General features: G+C 35.6%; 3 protein-coding genes and 1 pseudogene across 3 annotated transcripts; 3 read left to right on the top strand and 1 right to left on the bottom strand.

Moving 5' to 3' along the window:
• The first annotated feature begins 3784 nt into the window (after positions 1 to 3784).
• Positions 3785 to 5388, top strand: LOC139782624 (myb/SANT-like DNA-binding domain-containing protein 3). The gene is made up of 3 exons (XM_071721639.1): positions 3785 to 3964; positions 4925 to 5138; positions 5225 to 5388. The coding sequence occupies exons 1-3, from the start codon at positions 3785 to 3787 to the stop codon at positions 5386 to 5388; spliced, it is 558 nt and encodes a 185-aa protein (XP_071577740.1).
• Positions 5389 to 7665: 2277 nt separating this feature from the next.
• Positions 7666 to 10188, top strand: LOC139782619 (putative nuclease HARBI1; annotated as a pseudogene).
• A 4981-nt stretch (positions 10189 to 15169) lies between these two features.
• On the bottom strand, positions 15170 to 23124 carry LOC139782620 (uncharacterized). The gene is made up of 8 exons (XM_071721635.1): positions 22974 to 23124; positions 22637 to 22821; positions 22468 to 22567; positions 22215 to 22289; positions 21865 to 22103; positions 21515 to 21743; positions 21308 to 21364; positions 15170 to 15228 (listed from the first exon to the last, which is right to left on the bottom strand). Exons 1-8 carry the CDS (start codon positions 23122 to 23124, stop codon positions 15170 to 15172), a joined length of 1095 nt encoding a protein of 364 aa, XP_071577736.1.
• LOC139782625 (uncharacterized) lies at positions 15633 to 19403 on the top strand. Its single transcript, XM_071721640.1, has one exon. It carries the CDS (start codon positions 15633 to 15635, stop codon positions 19401 to 19403), a length of 3771 nt encoding a protein of 1256 aa, XP_071577741.1.
• Positions 23125 to 23389: the final 265 nt, after the last annotated feature.

The raw sequence follows: 23389 nt of genomic DNA, 5'->3' as shown, positions 1-23389 counted from the left end.
ACTATAAGTAACATATACATAAGTATACATTGATATACGTCAACATCTTAATGAACATTTTGTAATTATTTTTCGTATGTATAAGCTATAAACAAAGATATATCAAAATTTAGTCCTTTCTTATGCTTTGTTATTTGTCGGTACCACTAAAAAATGCATTAAAAACTGATTATGCATGATATACATAATGCAAAATGCAGTATACATAGTTTTGTGATAATCATATACATTGTATTTCGTAATTAATTGTGGTTTGTATACATTATATTAAACATTACATAAAAAAAAGAAAGTTTCTTTTGTATGGTAATTTAATGGGACCGTAAAAATTCTAGTTTATTTCTCTAAACTGTGGATACGTAACGTAAAGAAATTACAAGTGAATTGCATTCCAAGATTTCCCTATATGCTAAAGATATTCTTAAAATTATTTGTAAAATTCTACAATTCTTCTAAAAATTGTACAAGAAGAAAGTCGTCAGATGTATATCAGGATATTTGAAGGGCTTGTTATTATAATGGGCTAACCCAAAGTTTGTGAAAACGGAGAAAATAAACTTTAAAGATACATTCAGAAGATAGACTAGATGATAGCATATATTCTAATAGGTACCGGTCATTGGTACACTACAAATCCAAGTGTGTTATTTTTACACGCATAAATGTCTAAAAATGACACATTAGACAGTAGTTCTTTTTATGTGTTTCTTTACATATTAAATTACGTCATTTAATACATTTAATCATATTGAATTAAAAGTTAATACGTTCAATCGTGTTAAATGACGTAATTAAAACGGCAAAAAATGTGTAAAAAGAGCTTTGGCTAAAATAACACACTTGGATTTGCAGGTAGTGTAAATAGGTACAGTGATCGGCAAAAATTCTGTTCTTAGAAATAATATCGGCGATTATTTTCCATTAATCAAAAATAAAAAATTGAATGTTTTCAATTTTAATTAACAAAATATTGGTAATTGTTAAAATTCTAAGCTCCAGATTTAAAATAATTATTAATTGATTGGAAATATAATACTTTATCTAAGAACTTAATAAATAATTATACATATATTACTAATAATTTATAAAATTGGTAATTATATTAAAATAGACAATCAATTTAAAAAGAAATTATTTATTCAGAAAAAAAATTTATTTCAGAAAAAATTAGTAGTTTTTAAAAAATATATTATTTGTTTCTTGAATAATTAGTAATTGTTAGAAAATATATTACTAATTTTTGAGAAAATTATTAATACATTTATTAATTTGTTTTAAAAGACGTTTTAAAAGATCGTCTATGATTGGAAGTTAGGACTATTAATAAAATAAATTGTGTACAAAACAATGTGTTACTTTAACTTCAATCTGTGAATAATACAAATATTTAATACCTAAAAGTATATGCAAACGTAAAGCATATATATATAAAAAAGAAAAAAGTTTTTATCAACAAAGTAATGTCACATATAGGGTTTGACTCCAATGTAACGACAAAAAGCTGGACCTGCCAGATAAACTATTACATTTCGATTTATTTTTAACAAAATTTTTGCTTTTTCTGGGCATACCATTTTTATTATATAAATTAATGCGTTTAACAGTTCTTCATAGACTAATTAAATATTACCGAAGACATAACGTTATATACAATCATCTATGATTAGGAGCTAGGATTCACATATATAATGAAATAGTAAACATATAAAATTGTGTTATTTTAATCTCGATGTTTGTGTAATACGAATACTATTTTTAAAATAATATATCAGAAATAAATCATAAATACGAAACAAGAAATTAATTCAGAAATTTCCATCAATAACGTAACGTCACATACGGGGACCAATTTCTTCAATGTAATGACAAAAATCTGGACCAGGCAATTGAATTATTGCTTTATTGACCGAGATTTATAGGTACGTCTCATCAACATATCGCTCTCATTGTATAAATTGGAGCGTTTATCATCTGTTCGTAGGCTAGTTAAAAATTTTGCAGTCAACATTTTTCGTGCAAATGTTTAAAATCTTATCTTCAAATTTTCAACAAGTCTACGAACAGATAATGAACTTTTTAATTTATATAATGAGAACGATATGCTCTTGTGTGTGGACCGCATAAATCTTGGCAACATTTAATAATAATTTAATTGGCCGGTCCTGATTTTTGTCATTACATCGGAGAAATTGGACCCCCTATGTGACGTTACGTTATTGATGGAAATTTTTGAATTAATTTCTTGTTTCGTATTTAGATGTATTTTTGACATATATTTTTAGACATAGTATTTGTAGTTATTAGATATGGAGATTAAAATAACACAATGCTCATATATTTATTGTTTTAATATATTTATGAATCCTTGCTTCCAAGCATAGATAATCATTTGAAACGTTGTCTTCGATAATATTTAATTAGCCTATGAGGAGCTGATAAATGCTTTAATTTACATAATAAAAATAATATGCCAATAAAACTTATAAATTTTGCTAAAAATTATTTAAAAATAATAGTGTAATCTGCCGGTTCTGCTTTTTGTCGTTACATCGAAGATATCAGACCTCATATTTGACGTTACGTGACTGATAAAAATGCTTTGCTTTTTTATATATGCTATACAAATATATATTTGTGAATCCTAGCTTCTGCAAAGGTATAGCATATATAAAAAAAAGCAAAACATTTTCATCAATCACATAATATCAAATATAGAATCCGATTTCTTTGATGTAACGACGAAAAGCAGATCCGGCAGATTAAACTATTATTTTTAGACAACTTTTAATAAAATGTATAAGTTTCATTGGCATATCATTTTTATTATGTAAATTAAAGCATTCATCTCAGCTCTTCTAGGCTAATTAAATATTATCGAAGACAACGTTTCAAATGATCATCTACGCTAGGAAGCTAGAATTCACAAATATAATAAAACAATGAACATATAAGCATTGTATTATTTTAGGGCGGAATTCATAGACGAATCTTGAAAGTCAAGACGGGCTTAAGCTTGTTCTCGAGACTACGATCGCTTCATAGTTCTTGCTTAAGACCGACTTTTAAGTTTAAACTTGAGCTCGGTCTTAAGTAAGCAAATAACGTTGCATAGATAAATCTTAAGAGCGAAATGGCATTATTCAATACACAGTTCTTACTTAAGATTTGTCTTGAGCCAGTCTTGGTCAAGTCGAGTAAATAGTCGACTTAAGACGGTTTTGTCAGGTTATGTATTGCGAGTGGTGATATTCCAGTGTCGGGATTGCGTCATTCTCGCCGTCGTGGCCGTCATCATCGCGTCGTGTATCGCGACGATTAACCTTAAAGAGAGCGACGGGTGCAGTGGTGGTGTTTATCCTCCGAGGAGGTACGACGAATAAACTCGAGTCGCCGATACTCGAGGCGAGGAGGTGTGACGAGGAAAGTGCGTAGTCATCGATGTGAGAGACGAGCAGCCGAGAACGACGAGGAAGAGCAGAGAGAACAAGTGCGAAAGGGGAGAGCGAGAGAGAGGGACAGCGGACAGGCCGAAGCCGGGAATTCCGACGACCGCGGCTCCGTCAGGGAGCTCCAGAAGTGGCAACGGTTTCGTCGGGAAGTATCGAAGTTGGCGCGAGGGGCAGAGAAGTCAGCTGTGGTCTGGCTCTGGTGGTAGCGGCGGAAGCGGAAGCCGCTGCAGTAATGATGCCAAACATCGGTGTCAGCTGCTAACCTCTTTAAGACACTCGAAGCCAGGAGAGCCGCAACGGACACGGACCAGTGTGTTAAACGAAAATTTTTTACAATGGCAACTAAAAGAGTTATTTATTCCGATTTGGAGAAGCAAGTGTTCCTCGAAATTTTAAAAAAATATAAGCATATTATTGAGTCAAAAGGAACAAATTCGTCAACATTAAAAGAAAAATCAGAAGCTTGGTTTATAATTACACAGGAATATAATGAGTCTCCATTAATTTCTAATAAGGTATTTTAAGATAAACATAAACTTTTTTTCTTCGCCAGTGAAGAATAAAATGCGGGGGATTCGTTTATTTCGACCAAACTGGCAATCTTTATTAAGTTAATAAATTCGAGGAACTGCTGTATGAAATATACTTCAAATACCTTACCGTTATTTGGCATTATGACAATCCACTTATTTTTAATATTAATCTACGCACAAAACATGTAAATGTTCCATTTTATTATTTTTGACTTAATGTTTTTTTAATTCACTTTACACATATTCAATATTATATTTCAGTTCAGATTTAGATTTATTGCTGACATAATGTCCGAACTAACGAAATGTTTTATAAAGGCTGTGGTCCACTTGATACTACAAATGCTTTGAAGCGTTCTTCTTCTCCTTCTCCTTCTTTCTTCATTGAAAGAAAAAAGAAGAGGAATGCTTCAAAGCATTTGTAAGTGGACCGCAGCCAAAAGCGTATAAACGATAAAGTGTACTTGATAAGGACTGGAATCCCGGTTGATTAGTACAACGTTTCGACCAGGATTCCAGTCCTTATCAAGTACACTTTATCGTTTATACGCTTTTGGCTGCGGTCCACTTACAAATGCTTTGAAGCATTCCTCTTCTTTTTTCTTTCAATGAAGAAAGATGGAGAAGAAGAACGCTTTAAAGCATTTGTAGTATCAAGTGGACCACAGCCTTTATAAAACATTTCGTTAGTTCGGACATTATGTCAGCAATAAATCTAAATCTGAACTGAAATATAATATTGAATATGTGTAAAGTGAATTAAGAAAACATCAAGTCAAAAATAATGAAATGGGACATTTACATGTTTTGTGCGTAGATTAATATTAAAAATAAGTGGATTGTCATAATGCCAAATAACAGTAAGGTATTTGAAGTATATTTCATACAGCAGTTCCTCGAATTTATTTATTTTTCTTAATATTAGGATGTTTTATGTTGCAGAGAGATGTTTCACAATTAAAGAAATACTGGTCTAACTTGAAACAACAAAACAAGAACATTTTAACAGCTGAAAGACAAGCAAGATTTCTTACTGGTGGAGGGCGACAAAAAAATGTTGGTGAAGTTGATTCAAATGTGTTAGACATAATACCTAGCCTTATGACTACAGCACCAACAATGTCTTCGAGTAATTTTACAAGGAATGAGTCTACAGGTACTATTAAAATGTTTTTAAATAATACATATAAATTTGTTAATAAAATTATTTGTCAAATAAATAAATAAAATTTATTATTTTAGATCGACAAAAAGAAATTTGTAAAGCAGTTAAACAAAATAATTTAACAGTACTAAACGAGGTTTCTAATGAACAACATTTAAAGAAAACACCAATAAAAACAACAACTTTGTCATGCAGTCAGCATGAATCAGCATCTGACTTAAGTAAGCTAAAAATTAATTAATTTAAAATTAATTTAAAGTCACAATTTTTTACAATATATTGATAAGATTAGTATTATGTTAATTGTATATTTCTTTTTTCAGATAATATAATATTGACCGTAGACGAGGACGATAGTGATGTCGAAAATGTATACTCAATTCTTCCTGAAGAAGAGAATATACAGGAAGAGCCCAATAATCAATCTGGTAAGAAAATACCAAACGTTATTTAAAATTAAATACTGTTTAAAGAAATACTTTTAATATTTAAATGCAACTTAAAATTATGTTTCAGATGTAATGACTAATAAAAAATATATATATATATCTTGATTCAAAGAGAACAAATCATACGGACTCATTAAACTCTAAATCAAAAAAGTCGAAAGTGGACAGAAGTAACGTAATATGTGAAAAAGAATTAGAGTTAGCAAATATTAAGATCAATCATGAAATCGAAATATGTGAATTAAGAAAGGAACGTGAAAAGTTCATAAATGAATTGACAGTTAGAAAATTATTATTAGAGGAAAAAGAATTAAAAGAGCGAGTAAAATTAGCGAAGTTTTAAGCTCAAAAAGAGATGTAAGTAATTACTTTTTTTAAATTAAATAATTAAATAATTTATTATATTTAAAATTCGAATGTAATTAAATTTGGGAATAAGAGCCAATTGACTCTTATTGCCAAATTTATATAACTAGATTTGAATTTTTTATATAGAGAGCCTCCTTCATATATCTATTTAATAAATAATTTATATTTTTTTTATTTTAGGGGCCCTAATTATTTTTCAGATGATGACAAGTAAGTTCGCCACGTGATGGATTCGCCGCATTCATGTCGAGACTCATTGCATTCGCGTAGCAGCGACGGTTCGTTAGACGGTTTAGGGAAGAAGTCTCGAAGGAACAAACTGAAACCTCGGGCCGAAGCGAAGAGGGATCATTTGTGCGCTGGCAGCAGTTCCGACGAAGACTGTCGCAGATCGAACAACTCGTTAAACAGATTTCACGTCGCGGATAGCGCGCAGAATGGCCAGAAAAGCAATATGTGCAATAGGAAAACTCTTACCGCTTGAACGGAGCGTTACATCAAGCGCTTATCTCGGGACGAGGGCAATGGCAGCGGCGATACTTTGAACGACCTATATAACAAAAGGTGTTCTTCGGACTATATCGAAGATAAAGAACGCACTGTTTACGCCGACATGAACGAATTGTGTCGTTCGTCGATACATCCGCGTCGATCGATCGTGTACTCGAACAATCGCGTGTTTCCAGCTCAAAAATCTTCCGTGGAAAGTTTGCGGGATGCAGAACGCGCGAATTTACTGTATTCCGGTGAAATTTTCGATCTGACGGTCAACATTGAAATAATAGTATCGTCCCAAAAGATGTTGACTTTCTGTAATTACTATGACTGTTATATATTGCTACGTAATGTTATGTGCTTTGGCCCTATTTAGTATTAAGTATTAAATTTGAAACATTGGCCTAGTTTACATCGATCTCTTAATACGCGTATTAAATAGTATAATTAAGCTGATCAGCCAATAATCAAACTAATTTACTAGTTATTTACTATTTAATACGCGTATCAAGTGATCGATGTAAACTAGGTCATTAAATATTATTTCAAATATTATCTCTAATAGTAAGGTGTTATTTTCGGAATTTGTATGAAAAGTAAGCAATAATCTTTAGTTAAGCGTATGTCATGTATATAAATCGATTTTACGGCGACCGTCAAACACTTTTACGTTTTTCAATTAATACTCAATGAGTTGATATATTTACATTTAGAATTATATAGTAATAAAAATGATTTCGTTTAACTCGTTTACTTTTTATATGAAAATAAAATTTAAATTTAAATTTATATGAAAATAAAGTTTTTGAATATCAAATCATATAATAATGTGTATTATATTAAATTCCTTCCTTTTTTTGTATATACTAATTGTTTATTAACGATCGACTATCGATCATCTATTGTTTGTTAACCATAGCGGATTGTTAACCTAATCTGCAGTTTTATCTCGCAATTTTCATTTCACGCGTAGGATTTCGAAAAATAAAAAAGAAGCAATTAAAACCGTATAATTTATTCTTAATAAGAGGTAAGTACTACAGATTCTTTACAGATATACATATATACATAATAATAACATTCTTATTTATTTAACTTATATTAATTTATAATAATATATACGACCGTATAAACATAATAACATAATGTATATTATTATTTCATTATTACTGTACTATATTACTATATACATTTTAGATAAGAACATGGAATTAAATAATATATATGGTCAATTTGACATAAATTTATTTGACAATTCTGATTCATCTTCGGATGACGAGCATAATGAAATTCGAATAATACGCGTAAAACGATATATTCGAGATGCGATGGATCCATTCACTGCCTACCGCGAACATGAATTTCATCTTAGATATAGATTTTCAAAAAATTGTGTTATGAACGGATTATTGCCTTTAGTCGTCGAAAGTTTAACAAAGCCTGATAAGCGAGGTCTACCGATTGATCCAGTTATCCAATTGCTTATTTGTTTACGATTTTATGCTACTGGTAGTTTTCAGGTAATTTTCTATAATGCATCTTCAAACATTAAAGACAAACAGTACAAATATGTTTAATATATTGTTTCATAATTTATTATTTAGACAGTAAATGGAGATCTCATGATATTATCACAACCGACAATAAGCAGGATTGTGTTTAGAGTAACAATTGTATTAGCAACTTATTTAAATACTTATGTAAAATTTACAACAAACCAAGCAGCCATTCAGGAAAATAGAAGACTCTTTAAAGAGTTAGGGTATGGACAAGGAGCTATTGGACTTCCTCATATTGATGGAGCGATAGATTGCACCCATATAAGACTAGTAGGTAACAATTTTGGAGGACTTGCTGAAACATACAGAAACAGAAAAGGATATTTTTCTTTGAATGTCCAGGTAAAAATATGGTATTGAATAATATATATGAGGGGGTGAAAGCCGTATGTAATAATGCAAGTCAAGTTTTTAAACTATTGATTTGTGTGTATAAGTGCAATTTATATTGTATAGCACGCATCTGTATAATCAGTATTTTACAAAACTTGACTTACGTTTATGCTCTAAACAAAAAAATTGAATAGAAATCGTAATGTGCAAAAAGGAATTAAAATTAATCATGAAATCGAAATGTGTCAATTAATATGAGAAAGAAACGTGAAGAATTAATAAATAAATTGACAAAATTATTATTAGAGGAAAAAGAACTACAAGAGCGAGTAAAATTAGCAAAACTCCTCAAAGAGAGATGTGTAATTATTTATTTTTTACTATGAAGTTTTTACACCATCATATATAACGTATACAGGGTGTCACCTATAGAATTCACACCCACTATTTACACAGCGATATTCCTTATCAAAAATTGAGTTAAAAAGTCCTGAGCCATTTTTTTCTATAATACTTATTGTTAGTAATTATTGAGTAAAATCAATCCACTCAGCGCAGTTCTTTAGCTGACTGTACGTCAGTGAGCCGCGCGCCTGGTAGTATGAATGAACGTACACTAGCCCGGTTAAAAGACAGTGCTGGTTGGATTGACTTTACTCAATAATTACTATTTTGCTAAGCATTATAGAAAAAAATGACTCAGAACTTTTTGACTCAATTAACTCAACTTGACTCATTAACTTTTTGACTCATTTTTTATTATTTTTTTTTACTCTTTGTGTAAAAGGCTATTGTGGGACCACGAATGGAATTTTTGGACCTTGTCCCAGAATGACCTGGAAGTCAACACGACAGCCGAATCTTCCAAAATTCTCGAGTTTTTATGAGATATCAACAACGCTAATTAACAGGAATGTTGATTGGAGATGCAGGATATCCTTGTCTCCCATTTCTTTTGACACCCTTTAGAAACCCACAGAATGAAGAAGAACAGAGGTAAAGAGAAGAAAAGAGAGTAATTGTAAATAAATTTAACCATAGAAAGATAGAAATTGGGCAATGAGAGAACAATGCGATTATTAGTGCGTGAAAAGTCAGAAAGACTTGTTACATCTTCAGCGATGTAACAAGGTGAAAAATAAAAGTTTATATCTCATGCTCCACATTTGTTCTGCTTCTTGATGGTGTGATCAGGAAGCCTTACAAATAGAACCAGAATAGAAATAGTCTGCGACTACGTAATTTTATTTTACACTTTGTGACATCGCTGAAGATAGCTTAAAGCGGAGCCAAAAACGTTCGCGCTTATATATCTTTAAAAATATTTAATTATTGTCTGTTTGACTTTTCACGCACTAATAACCGCGTTGTTTTTTCTTTGCCCAATTATTATCTTTCTATGGTTAATTTTCGAGAAACCTAAATTTAATTGTCGTTTAATTTAAATTTTAATAAGTCGTTAAAAAGTATTTAGTATTAAATAATAAGAGTATATAATAAATAATATATTTCATTACATACAGATATAATGTAATTCAATCACGAACGAGGATGGTTGTTGAGAGAACGTTTGGAGTTTGGAAGAGACGATTTCCTTGCAAGAGACGATTAGCAAGAGGATTGTCTTTAAAACTTATTACCTGTACAGCAGTTGTTTCAGCTTGTGCAGTTTTGCACAATTTATCCTTACAATTTAAAGATATTCTCCCAGAAGATCCAGATAATGATGCAATTGTAAATGAAAATGTTGAAGAATTGCATCATAATGATCCTCATTGGCAGCCTGCTGATGGTTTTATTGTTAGACAGAACGTAGTTCGAGATTTGTTCCAGTAATTTACGAACATTATCCTCTATTTTACGTTTCCATACGTTTGTTGCCTTGCAAAATCCATTGTGATCTTAGAGAGAATTCACACCTTGGCAGAATAGCAGAAAGCAGAAAAGCAGCAGCCAATCAGGACTTGAGCTGATAGTAAGCATACTACAGTATGCATGCACAGTACATTCTGCTTACTACTAGCGCAAGTCCTGATTGGCTGCTGCTTTTCTTTCTGCTATTCTGCCAAGGTGTGAATTCTCCCTTAGACCCTCATCTAAGAAATAATTGTTCTCCTCTAAAATAAAAAGAAATTTATAAATCATTACATTATATAATTATATAATAAAAAAAATACTTATTGGGTGTATCCAGGAGCACAACCGCTCTCTGTGCTGCTAAGTAGCAATTAAGTGATAGGTTGGATCCAAAGGTAAAAACCAATCACATTCTATTGCTACTTAGCAGCTCAATGAGCCATCGTCCTTCTGGATGCACCTATTGCTTACATCTTATATGTATGTAGATTTATTGTGTATTCCCGTAGGGTTTACAAGGCGTTTTTTATGAGGAACGTACCCAAACTTCTTACAAATCACTCCCCTACGTGCCCTGGCCATATGCGACCTTACATTTCATTTATTTCCCCTCCCTTCGTCTTTCATTCATCCATCTCCTTCCGCCTTCCTTGCTTCAGCCATTTCTCCGCTTCCCTCCTTTCTGCCACTGCTCTCTCCCCTTCCTTCCTTCTCTCTCTCTCCTCCCGCTCGCCGCCTTCCCTCCTTCCTATTCTGTCTTCGCTCTGAAACAAAAACCCACTTCCTTTCCCCTCCCCTCCTCTTTACTCCAGCCATCTCCCTCCGCCTTCCTTGCTTCTGTCATTTCTCCGCTTCCCTCCCTTCTGCCACTGCTCTCCTCCCCTCCCTCCTTCTCTCTCCCTCCTCCCGCTCGCCGCCTTCCCTGCCCCCTGTTCCGTCCCCGCTCCTCCCGCCTCCCTCTTACTCTCCTTTCTTCCTATGTTCCTATGGCCCTCGTCCTCGTCCGTATCCATATCCTCGCCTCCACCGCTTTATCCTCGTCCATCTTCACCCTTAATCTACTCCCCTAGCTCCTTTCTCCTTGCCTCCAAAGTCCAGCTCACGCACTCTCGTCACCTTTTCTCCTTCCTCGTTCTACCCCTCCGTCGCGGTCGCTTTCTCTCCTTCTCTTTCCATCACCTGTCTATCTGTCCGGCCCCTTCGATCGTTCGATCCATCGATCCGTCGCGACGACTCCCTGCTCCGTTCCATACCTGCCGCGCCACCATCGACAATCCCTCTGTCTCGCGACAGATCGATCGATCGCCCGATCGATACTCCCTGCTGCCAACTCGCTCAACTCCCTCGTCGTGTAACCTGGGCTGCTACCTCCATTCCTTCAATCCCGCCCTTCTTCCTAACCTCACTTTTCACGTGCCACTTCACCAACGTTTCCCGTCTCCTCCAGTTCACCTTCCGCTTCGCCTCCATTCTCCCGTCTTCCTCTCGCACTCCTCTATCTACCCCCTTCAATCAACACCTTCCTCACCTCTCAATCTCTCCCTTCATCTCCTTTCACTCTCCTACCATTTATCCACCTGTTCCCCCGCCGAGGGCTACGGAGGAACCCCCTGCTTACATCTTATATATTATTTTAAAATCTGAAATAATCAATATCTTTCAGACTTTCCTGAGAAAGTCTTACCGATGGTCCTTTATCATAAGAAATCCTTTGCATCTATCCTTTAAGCATTGTAAATTTCAATTTCCAATTCTCTCTATACTGCAACCGAGCATTCTGCATACACTCGGGATGTATTTTATGCTCGGTATTTGTCTATTATCACCGCCCAGTTAAGGCTGAACTGGATTGTACGATTACTTTTGATATCGTCTGCCGAGTTCTACAATAAAATAAAATAAATTAGTTAACACAATTGATTTGATAAAAAAATATATAATAGTATTACATTCAATTACTTTGGCGCAACCATTAATAATCCCGCACTCGCTGCTCCAGCACCTAACCCAAAGCGGTTAAGGGCTGCGCACAATAAAAGGAATAGGGAACAGCGAACAGCGAACAGGGAATAGGGAACAGTTCAATATTAAATGAAATTTATTAACATGTGTAATTTATTAACACAGAATAGACGAACAGAGGAATAGCGCTAAGGAACAGTGATAAAATTTTATTCTGTTTCTGTATGCCATATGCACAATGAATATGTTAATATTAAACTGTTCCCTATTTTCTGTTCCCTATTCTCTGTTCCCTGTTCCCTATTCCTTTCATTGTGGGCAGTCCCTTATAGATTCAGAATCTCTGTTAACACCAACTATGTTATATATGTCACTGTGTGTGTGTGTGTGTGTGTGTGTGTGTGTGTGTGTGTGTGTGTAAGTGTAAGTGTAATTGTGTGTAGTGTCCACAGTCAGAACTCAAGTCCGTGGGTTTGTTAAGCCTAAAGGATTTGTACGGATCAATCCTCTCTGCGGTATTGACACTTTATTTCTCATGGATTTACTCTTTTAAAACGCACCTATCTGAAAAAAGAATACGATGTAGTGAATCGACGAGATGGAATAATGCAATAGTAAAAAAAAAGAAGTTAATATTCTTTTACCTGTGTGTAGAATCTAACGAAACCTGTATTATATCAAACAACTATACAAGTTCAATCTGGATCGGTAGCCTTTCCCAAGGATATCAAATGTAAGCAAATCACCGATGTTATCCATTCACTGAAAACACAATCCTCATTATAATTTAAATAATAGTATCATTATACAATTTGACAATGTTACGTTCAATGTTAAAAAACGATTGACTTTATTTTTAACCTTACGTCCAGGCGCGCATAAACGACTATTATGGATTTGCTCTCCTAACAGTAACGCATATGACTGATAAGAATAGAATATGGTGTAACAAATTAAAACATAATAGCATTTTTAAAAAACCATGTATTTTTTACCTTATTTTACAAGTTTCTTCTTTTTCTTCTTCTATTTCCTTGACCGCACTTCTGTTCAGCAATCGATTAAACCAAGCTGGTGGTTATAAACGCAAACGGATTTATATAAAACTTACACAATTTCTTATTTCATTCGTATTTCAGATAAATAAACACGTGTATGTACATACATACCTTGTACAATGACACATGTCATCTCGTCGTGTTATGCAGCGTTTCATGTAAATTCTTGTAAATCTTTATCATAATTGGTCAAAAAGCTTGGAGTCCCGAACATTGCCGAAGCCATATTCTTAAGCACAGACTTCGTCAAGACGATCTTAAGCTAAAACTCGTGTTCTCAAGATTTAGCTATGCATGTAAAGCTGTCATCAGACGGTTTTCGATCTTAAGACCGTCTTTGCCAAGATCATGCTTAAGACAAGTTTTGAGCAACGACTATGAATTCCGCCCAGTGATATTAACAAGTGTAAGTGCGAACTCACATGTATCGTGTGATAATGAAAAGAAGAATGATAGTTATGCGTGACTCCATGAAGCCTTGTCCTGCGAGCGTGTGGACAGCCTTATCCCCGCAACTGCTCTCCGGAAAGGATCCTTTTCTCGTTGTAGAGACAGGATACGGTAGAATGAATACAGCAATCGGTTTCTTCTTCCGCTACTGACTCACTCAGCTTCCAGAGAATTGAAGTGTCGTCCCAAGGGATGCTTCTTACAATTAGATGTCCAATCCTTTCAGCTATCCCACGGGGATCACCTTTTTGGCAATCCCACCGCTGCCACCAAAAATTTCAACTTGTGACGTCCTGGGTGATGCGAGGTGGCTCGATCCGGCAGAACGTCTCCGTTGATGGGTTCTTCTTCTGCGGTTAAGGAGGTAAAACCCCAGGATAATTAACTGTCCTCGGCGATGTGGATTGTGGCTCCTCGGATCCGTTGAAGGTAGGTATTCAATAATTTTTATCTTTCTTTTGTAGTATAAAAGTATGGTATTTATTGTAGAACTTCACGATACAAGTGCTCTATGTGAGAGGATGGAACAAGTATAAGATATGTCGGTTTTCCTGGCTCGTTCCACTCTCTGTCGAGGAGGTGAAAAATTGCGCTTTTATACAATTTTGGAAACGATAGTGGGAGGTGACCGCACCTCGTTACAGTGAGTCATGGGGCGGTGGCTTCGAATTCATTACCTTATATGGTATGGCTACGTTCTGACTTTCTCTCCTTATATGGTCATGCGGCTCGCTCTGCCTCGACATGTCCATATATGGTCCTATTTTATGCGCAGGCTAGATTCCACTCGAATGAGTCATACAGGTGACTCGTTTGATTCTATTTCTATTCTAATAATGCTTTTGTAACGAGAGAGATACCTTCTTTATTATGGAATCTCATTATGACTTTTATCGTAAAAGTATACCCGGGAAAAAATGTTTATATAAAATTTTATCTAATTATATATAATTCTGTAGATATAATTATACATGGATTTTGACCTGATCTAATTATATATAAATAGATAAAATTGTATATAATTATATGTAATTAGATCAAACCATGCATACTTCATATATATATAAATGATTAGATATAATTATATATTTTTGTATACAATTAGATCAAATCTTTAATAGGTCCATTTTTGTGGTAAATATGGAAAATTAAAATATATTTTTATGAATAGAAGATTATTTATTTATAACACTTGTATTCATTTACATAAACAATCTCATAAATGAAAAATAATATTGCTTAATTTTGCAATAAAAGAAATAAAATAAATCAATATATTTTCAATCATTATGTTAAACTAAATCAATATGAACAATAAGTATGAGATTAAACGACCGTGTAAGATATATACAATCAAACAAGAAGTCTCATACCCCTTGTTTGATTGTACAAATCAATATGTTATCAATCATTATATTAAACTTAGAATTTTAAAGAAAAAAAATAAACGATTAACAAATTGTTTTCTTTTAAACAAGGACTAAAATACATTATTTATTTCTTGCTTCTCTTTTTATTTCTCCAATCCTTTGTGTTATAGTTCGAAGTATGTGCTGGTAGTTGCTAGGAGATATATATATGTATATGCGTATATGTTTTCTGAAAAACGGCAGACGAGCGACAAGACGAGTAGAGAGGAGAGGAGAGGGGAGTGAATCCCAGCAGTCTGTGGTCAGCGCCCTTGTACCACGCACGTCGCACGTCGCGAGTGCCTAATAAAGCGTCTTTGCAGTTACAATCGAAATAAGTGTCGTAATTTGTCGAACCCCTCCGTCTAAAAGAAAGTTAAGTAAATAACATCTGGCGACCGTGACAGGACCTTCTGGAGGGTAAACATTCCGCAATTGAAGTGTTTAGTACGGCGCGAATTACGTGCAATCTAACCTCGGCACTAGTGTGCAACAGGGCGTTCGTATTTTTACGTTACGCGAACGCTTACTCAAGAGCGAGAAAATGGATGCTGCCAAAAAGCAGAGGAAAATTCTGCGCGCGAGCTTCACGAAGGCGCTCAATGCCTTTACGGCCAAAATGGACGTCGAAGGGCCGCGGGAAGAAAAGATGGTAGCGTTTCAGTTTCTTGAAACCAAGATGGCAAAGTTGGATACGGTACATTCCACGTACAACCAATTACTTTTCCAATCGGATGCGGACGACGACACCATTACGAACGAGCTTGAATCGGACGATCGGTATAAGACGACCTTCATTACGGCAAAGATGAAGATGGTAAATCTGACGCCGATGACGTCGGTCGACGCACCAGGGACAGTTTCCAACACCGTTAAGAAAGCGAACCTCCCGAAATTGGAACTGCCGAAATTCAGTGGCATGGTCAAGGAGTGGCTTCCGTTCTGGAGCCAGTTTAAGAAAATACACGACGACCCGGCGATCAGTAATGAAGATAAGTTCCAATATTTGCAGCAAGCTACGCTCCCGGATTCTCGTGCCAAGGAGATCGTGCAAAGTTTCCCGCCAACGGGAGAAAATTATGTGAAAGCGATCGCGAGTTTAAAAAATCGTTTTGGACGAGAGGACATCATTGTAGAATTCTATGTGCGGGAGTTGCTCGGCTTGGTATTACAGAACGCGGTGAGGGGAACCAAGAAGGCATCGCTGGCGAGTGTGTATGATAAACTTGAGTGCTACATTCGCGCATTGGAAACGCTGGGCGTGACAACGGACAGATGCGCTTCCATGCTCTATCCTTTAGTCGAATCGTCGCTCCCTGAGGAAGTACTACGCGCATGGCAACGCAGCGGACGAGAGAGACCGGAAGATAATGAGGGACGTGAAATTACCGACCGACTTTCTAATCTTCTCAAATTTTTGCAACGCGAGGTCGAGAATGAGGAACGCATCGACATGGCGCTGACAGGATTCGGATTACCGGCGGAACAGGCGAAGAAGCAGAAGAGCAAGATAGAAGCAGCGAAAGAAGCACCCAGCGCTAGTGTTCTTCTTGTTTCTAAAGACCCTAAGCCCGCGGAGTGCATATTTTGCAAATCGAGTCACGAGAGTCAGGTCTGCGAAAATGCGCGAAAATTAACGCTCGACGAGCAAAAAGAGATCGTAAAGAAAGAAAGATGCTGTTTTAATTGTCTAAAGCGCGGACACGTGTCTCAAAAATGTAAGGTTAAATTGCGATGCGATTGGTGTTCGAGACGACACGTGTTAGTGATGTGCCCGGGTATAGTCCGCAAAGAAAATGTTCCGCCGAATAAACCAGAGAATAAAAATCCCGCGAAAACCACGGAAGAACATAGTTTAGCCACGCTGTGCGAAATGCGTGACGTTTATTTACAAACGCTTCGTGTAAAGTTGTACTCGCAGTCACGAGAGAAAATAGTAAGAGCGGTAATAGATACAGCTTCCCAGCGATCATACATCCGCACGGATGTCGCAAGAGAATTAGGTTATGTTTCTCTGGGCAAGCAGGAGATTTCCCATTCTTTGTTTGGCGGGGTTAAATCAGAATGTGAAACACATAATGTATTTTTGATACGACTAAAAAATCTCGATGATTCTTATGCGTGCAATTTTTCGGTAATGAATCAGGGAACTATTTGTTCTACAATTCAAAGCATTAAAAAGGATAAGTGGGTCGAGGAATTACGGGATCAAAATATTCATTTAACGGACATTGGAGAGAGCAGTAGCTCGATAGATATTCTTATCGGCGCGGATGTAGCAGGCAAATTAATAACGGGCCGCAAATGCGATTTAAAGAACGGTCTGACAGTCTTCGAAACACGGTTAGGATGGACGGTGATAGGAAAATTGCCGAGAGAATCTCAAAGGGTCGACGCGGCGGCAATGATCACTACGTTATTCATACAGGAGGCTAATATATCAGATCTATGGCGTTTGGATGTGGTCGGTATTTCGGACCCGATCGAAAAGGCGAGTAAATTAGTTAGAGAAGAGCAAACGCGAGAATTTTTAAAGGAAACAGCTAAATTAAATGAGGAAGGTCGGTATGAAGTTAGATTGCCATGGGTAGAGGATCACGCGCCTGTTTCTAGTAATTATAACACTGCACGTTTAAGATTAAAGAAATGTATAGAAAGGCTAACGACACAGCGTCTTCTGAAAGCGTACGACGAAGTTTTTAAGCAATGGCTATCCGAGGGTATCATTGAGAGAGTACCGGACGAAGAAGTTAATGATTTAGGCCATTATTTACCACACCGCCCGGTAGTAAAGACGCATGGCACGACTAAGATTAGACCAGTGTTTGACGCGTCGGCGTGCAATAAAGGTTACCCGTCCCTAAATCAGTGTCTGGAAAAAGGACCGAATTTAATCGAACTAGTGCCTTCAGCCTTAAACAAGTTTCGAGAAGGCGAAATCGGAGTCGTGTCAGATATAAAGAAAGCGTTTTTACAAATAGTTATTAACGAGACAGACCGCGATCATTTACGTTTCTTTTGGATAGTCAACAATGAAATTGTAATCTTCCGACATTGCCGTGTAGTGTTTGGTCTGACATGTAGTCCCTTTTTATTAGCTGCGATTATTGAGTTGCATCTATCAAACGTAAAGAAAAACCCGGAGTTAATAGCAAAATTAAAAGGATCGTTTTATGTAAACAATTGCGTCACGAGTGTAAACTCAGAAGACGAATTGAAAACGTTCAGAGAAGAAGCCACGTCGGCTATGGCGTCTGGGGGATTTGAACTTCGGGGATGGGAGAGCTCAGGGGATTTGTCGGAAAACGAAACAACATTGGTCTTGGGCGTCTTATGGAATAAAGGAAGAGATACAATAGCGATTAATCCGGCCATATTAAAAAGCAACTATCCGGAAGTCGTAACGAAAAGAGAAATCTTGTCCACCACGCACAAAGTTTTCGACCCCATTGGGTTCACATGCCCTGCGTCTTTACTGCCTAAATTGTTACTCAAAGAGTTATGGACGGAGAAAATAGACTGGGATACAGAGATTACAGATAGTCGTAAGGATAGGTTTTTAAATTGGCTAAAGGAATTACCTATGTTAAATACAATCGAAATCTCAAGAAAGCTCGGTAGAGGCAATCTGACGCTACATACGTTTTGTGATGCGAGTGCGTCGGCCTACGCGGCAGTTGTTTTTGCGAGAATTGAAAACCTAGATACACGTGTAATAGAAGTTAGGTTGTTAAGCGCTAGGTCACGTATAGCCCCGGAAAAGGCAACAATCCCGCGTCTCGAATTGATGGCAGCCACCATAGCAGTTAGGCTCACAGACGCCGTGATCAAGTCTTTAACAAGGAAAATCTTAAAGTCAACGTTTTGGTCCGATTCAACTACGGTATTAGCCTGGATCAAACGGGACATGCAATGGGGAACATTCGTGTGGAACCGAGTAAAAGAAATTCGATCGCTTAGCGCGGAACACGACTGGAAATATGTGCCTGGGGTACTAAATCCCGCAGATCTCCCTTCGCGCGGCTGCAATCCTTCGCAACTAGCGCAATCCGAATGGTGGTTGGGACCGAAGTGGTTGTATGAATCTGAATCGAACTGGCCCGCGGGGGAACACGAGTTTAAAGAAGAAGAAATAAAAGGCGAAATAAAAAAGTCGAGTCTGACACACCTAATCAATACAGAGGATCGGGAATTCAAAGTTGGTGATTTTTTCTCGTCTTACAGTAGACTTATCAGATTTTTAGCGTGGATGAATAGGTTTCTTGCAAATTGCAGGGAACAAAAGAATCGTACGACGCCCAAAATAACAAAGTAGTACATTTAACCAAAGAGGAGCTAAATAAATTGCGTCTAACTTTTAACGAACTAAGGGCGGCTGAAATTAAACTACTTAAATATTTGCAAGACTACATGTTCACCACTGTAACTAAAACCAAATTATCATCCTTCAAAATAATGAAAAACAGAGACGGGTTATATGTCTTAAGAACGAAAATCTTTAACCGAATAGATGCGCCTAACTTTCTCTGCCCTATTCTTTTAGACAGCAACCACGATATAATTTATATGTTAGTACGAGAAACACATGAAAATATGGGTCATGCAGGAGCGCAAATAATCATGTGTCATTTACGGGAAAAGTTTTGGATCATTTCTCTCCGAAAAACAATAAAATCCGTCATATCGAATTGCGTAATTTGTAAGAGACAAAAGGTGAAACGCATGGAATGCGAAGCTCCTGCTTTGCCCCCCGATCGCGTTCGCGACGCAGCAATTTTTGAAACAGTAGGGATAGACTTTGCAGGACCTTTAATTTTAAAGGGGGGAGGAAAGGGTTGGATTTGCATTTTTACATGCGCCGTATATAGAGCGGTACACTTGGAATTGGCGTCCACATTATCTACACAGGGCTTTTTGGAATGTTTACGGAGATTTGTATCAAGGCGTGGACGTCCAAGTAGTATATATTGCGATAATGGGACCAATTTTATGGGCGCTTCGAATATGTTAAGGAAATTAGACTGGGAAAGGGTCACCAAAGATAGTTCAATATCCCAGATCGAATGGTGTTTCAACCCACCTGCAGCACCATGGTGGGGTGGATGGTGGGAAAGGCTTATAGGAATCCTAAAGACGCTGTTAAGGAAAATGTTAGGCAAAGCGAGTCTCTCATACGAAAGCTTATATACAGTTTTGTGCGATACAGAAGCGATAATTAATTCCCGTCCGCTTACATATATTTCGGAAGACCCCAATGATCTTAAACCTCTGTCTCCATCAATGTTTTTACAAGAAATTCGAGAATGTGGAGTCTCAGATTGTGACATGCTCTATCGAAAAAAATTATGCAAGAAGTTCATACACAGACAGAAAATTCTTGAAGACCTTCGAAAGAGGTTCCGTACCGAATATTTAGGACACTTATTATTAAAAAACGGGAAAAGAAAAATGCGTAAAGTAAAAGTCGGGGATGTAGTTTTAATAGGGGACGATGTACACAGGCGCATAGATTGGCCTCTGGCACGCGTAATAGAAGCGATTCCAGGTAGAGACGGTAGAGAAAGAGTCTTCGTTTTGAAAACTAAAAATGGCATATTCAAAAGACCGATACAACGAATTTATCCACTAGAACTCTCTACGGAAGAGTCAAGTTTTACGAAGAATTTGTATGAACGAGAGAACTCAGAGCAATCTAATGATAAGAAAGATAAAGATAATTGTAAAAAGGAAGGTGAGCCATTGGATTGCGAAGGAGTAGAGTGTGACTCGAAGGTTGTTACTACGAGGAGTGGACGCAGAATCAGAAAGCCTGAGCGATTTAAATACTAGGAAATAATAAGATATATAGTTATAAGCTTTCGATAACTCCAATATTGTTAGATCACATTATAAGTTTAAATGATACAAAGTATGTTAGTTTTAAGTTTTATTTTTCTTCCCTTCCGAGAAGAAAAGGGGGGAGGATGTGCTGGTAGTTGCTAGGAGATATATATATGTATATGCGTATATGTTTTCTGAAAAACGGCAGACGAGCGACAAGACGAGTAGAGAGGAGAGGAGAGGGGAGTGAATCCCAGCAGTCTGTGGTCAGCGCCCTTGTACTACGCACGTCGCACGTCGCGAGTGCCTAATAAAGCGTCTTTGCAGTTACAATCGAAATAAGTGTCGTAATTTGTCGAACCCCTCCGTCTAAAAGAAAGTTAAGTAAATAACAAAGTAAATCCTTCTTTGTTTGTGTGGCCCAACCATGTTTGATTCCGTGATCAAGAGAAAAATCTGAAAATGCAATGTACATATCTGTTATATATATAATTTTAGAATTTAGAATTAAAAATTTTAGAATCTATAACAAATATTGTTTGCAAAATTAGAATTTTTATTTATTATGATTAAGATTATTATAATAATAAAAAAAATATTATTTACCAACTATTGCTTTAATTGCAATAGGATGTAAGCATGAGACTTTAACATTTTGCCGGTTTTTTCCTTGTGATCTAGGAGTTTGTCCAGTCAGAGTACAGTTAATTAATGCTTCTTTTTTAAACACTCCTGTTAACAGTCTCCTAACCATATGTGATGATCTGTGACAATTCCCTAAAGCTGCATAATATATTGCATTTCTACAATAGAAATTATTCTTCAAGTGTATCATCTGCAATCAATTTTTTTTCTGTTTAATAATTTACTGTGTGATTATACATTTATGAAATATTATTGAATCTGGAAAATTAAATTAATATTTACAATAAATAATCTATATTTAGAATATTTACCTTAGGCTCGAAGTTCTTTCCATATAACTGAGTATCTGTATCTTCAAATTCTTCTATTTCAATATCACTATCGTCCTCAAGATTTTCTATATTATTATCAACATTCTCATCAACAGTATTATCAACCGAATTTGTAATTTCAGATTGCGTATCTGAGTTATTTTCTATTTCCATTTCAAGATTGTTAATGTTCTGTGATGGATTTAACTGACAGGAATCTTTATCTATCTCCTTTAACACTAAACAGATATGAAATATAAACTTATTATACATACATTGTATATTGATAATATTAACGTAATTTATATAATTTATATTATAATATAAATTTCAGCACGTAGCAAACTCACAAGATTTTTCTTTTAACTCTTTTCTGGTTTCAAAAAGCATTTTTTTCAATTCTTCCTTTGTCGGACTATGATCCTGTAAAGATTTCACACAAACCATATTTAATTTATAAGTAATAAGAAATAATATTTTGATTAAAATAATGTACGTATTATTTAAAAATCACCATTTTTTTATTATCTTGTGAAGTATTGTAGTCATCAATCATTGTACTTGAACTCGATAAATCTATCGTGCTATTACTAGCATGATTATTGCTATCACTGGCATTGTTATCAGGTAGTTTTGAATTACTACATTTATTCAATACATCAAAAACTACAGAATTTGATGTCCTCTGTATTTTTCTTAAGACCTAAAATTTTGCAATTAACAATTTATAAATTACAATATAAACAATATAATATATTAAATTATAACGTACTTTATTTTTAGTATTATTTTTGCTTTTAGCATTAGCTATTTTTGATGATGTGCATAAAGACGGCGATGATTCTATGTTCCTTCTTTTACGAAGAGACATTTCTGTTTTATTTGATTCCTTACTTTTTTTAGCTTTTTCCATCAATTTCAACTTATCGAATTGTTTTTCCAGGTAACATTTATTATCTGTAATAGTTTTTTAGAAAGTTATTAGAAATTGGTATACAATATAATAATGAAGTCACTTTCTAACCTATATATTATATAGGTTAGAAAGTGACTAATAGTGAATAATAATTTCTACATAACAGACGTATATAGATTTAAATTAACTTTACCTGAATAATCTATTACTTTTCCGGTATATTGTTTATTATTATAAGTAAATATTACTTCATCACCTTTGTTAATATTTTCTTCGTTAAAAATAACGTTTTCATTTTCCACACAACTGTAGGAATTATCACTAGCACAATACAAAATAAACATTTTCAAGAAACAGTTGCACGGAATATGTTAATAAGAAACTCGAGATAGTTCACCACGTGGTGTACCGTTATCGAATATTTTACAATATACTTCGCGCGTTGAGTTGCTTTGCGGTAGGGACGTTGAGAAAAAGTAAGCCGTGGATCACACACACACACACAATCGAGAACCGCCAACCCGTACACGTGCTGACTGCTGCGCAGAACGCTCTGCGCGACACGGTTCTCGATTGTTACGTGTGGCATATATCTTATTTCTATATACA

Source organism: Temnothorax nylanderi, unplaced genomic scaffold, assembly GCF_030848795.1.
Source record: "Temnothorax nylanderi isolate EJ_2023f unplaced genomic scaffold, tnyl_v1.0 TNYL_tig0429_pilon, whole genome shotgun sequence".
Lineage (NCBI taxonomy): Eukaryota > Metazoa > Arthropoda > Insecta > Hymenoptera > Formicidae > Temnothorax > Temnothorax nylanderi.
The sequence above is the reverse complement of the archived record's forward strand: the minus strand, read 5'-3'. Positions and strand labels throughout refer to the sequence as shown.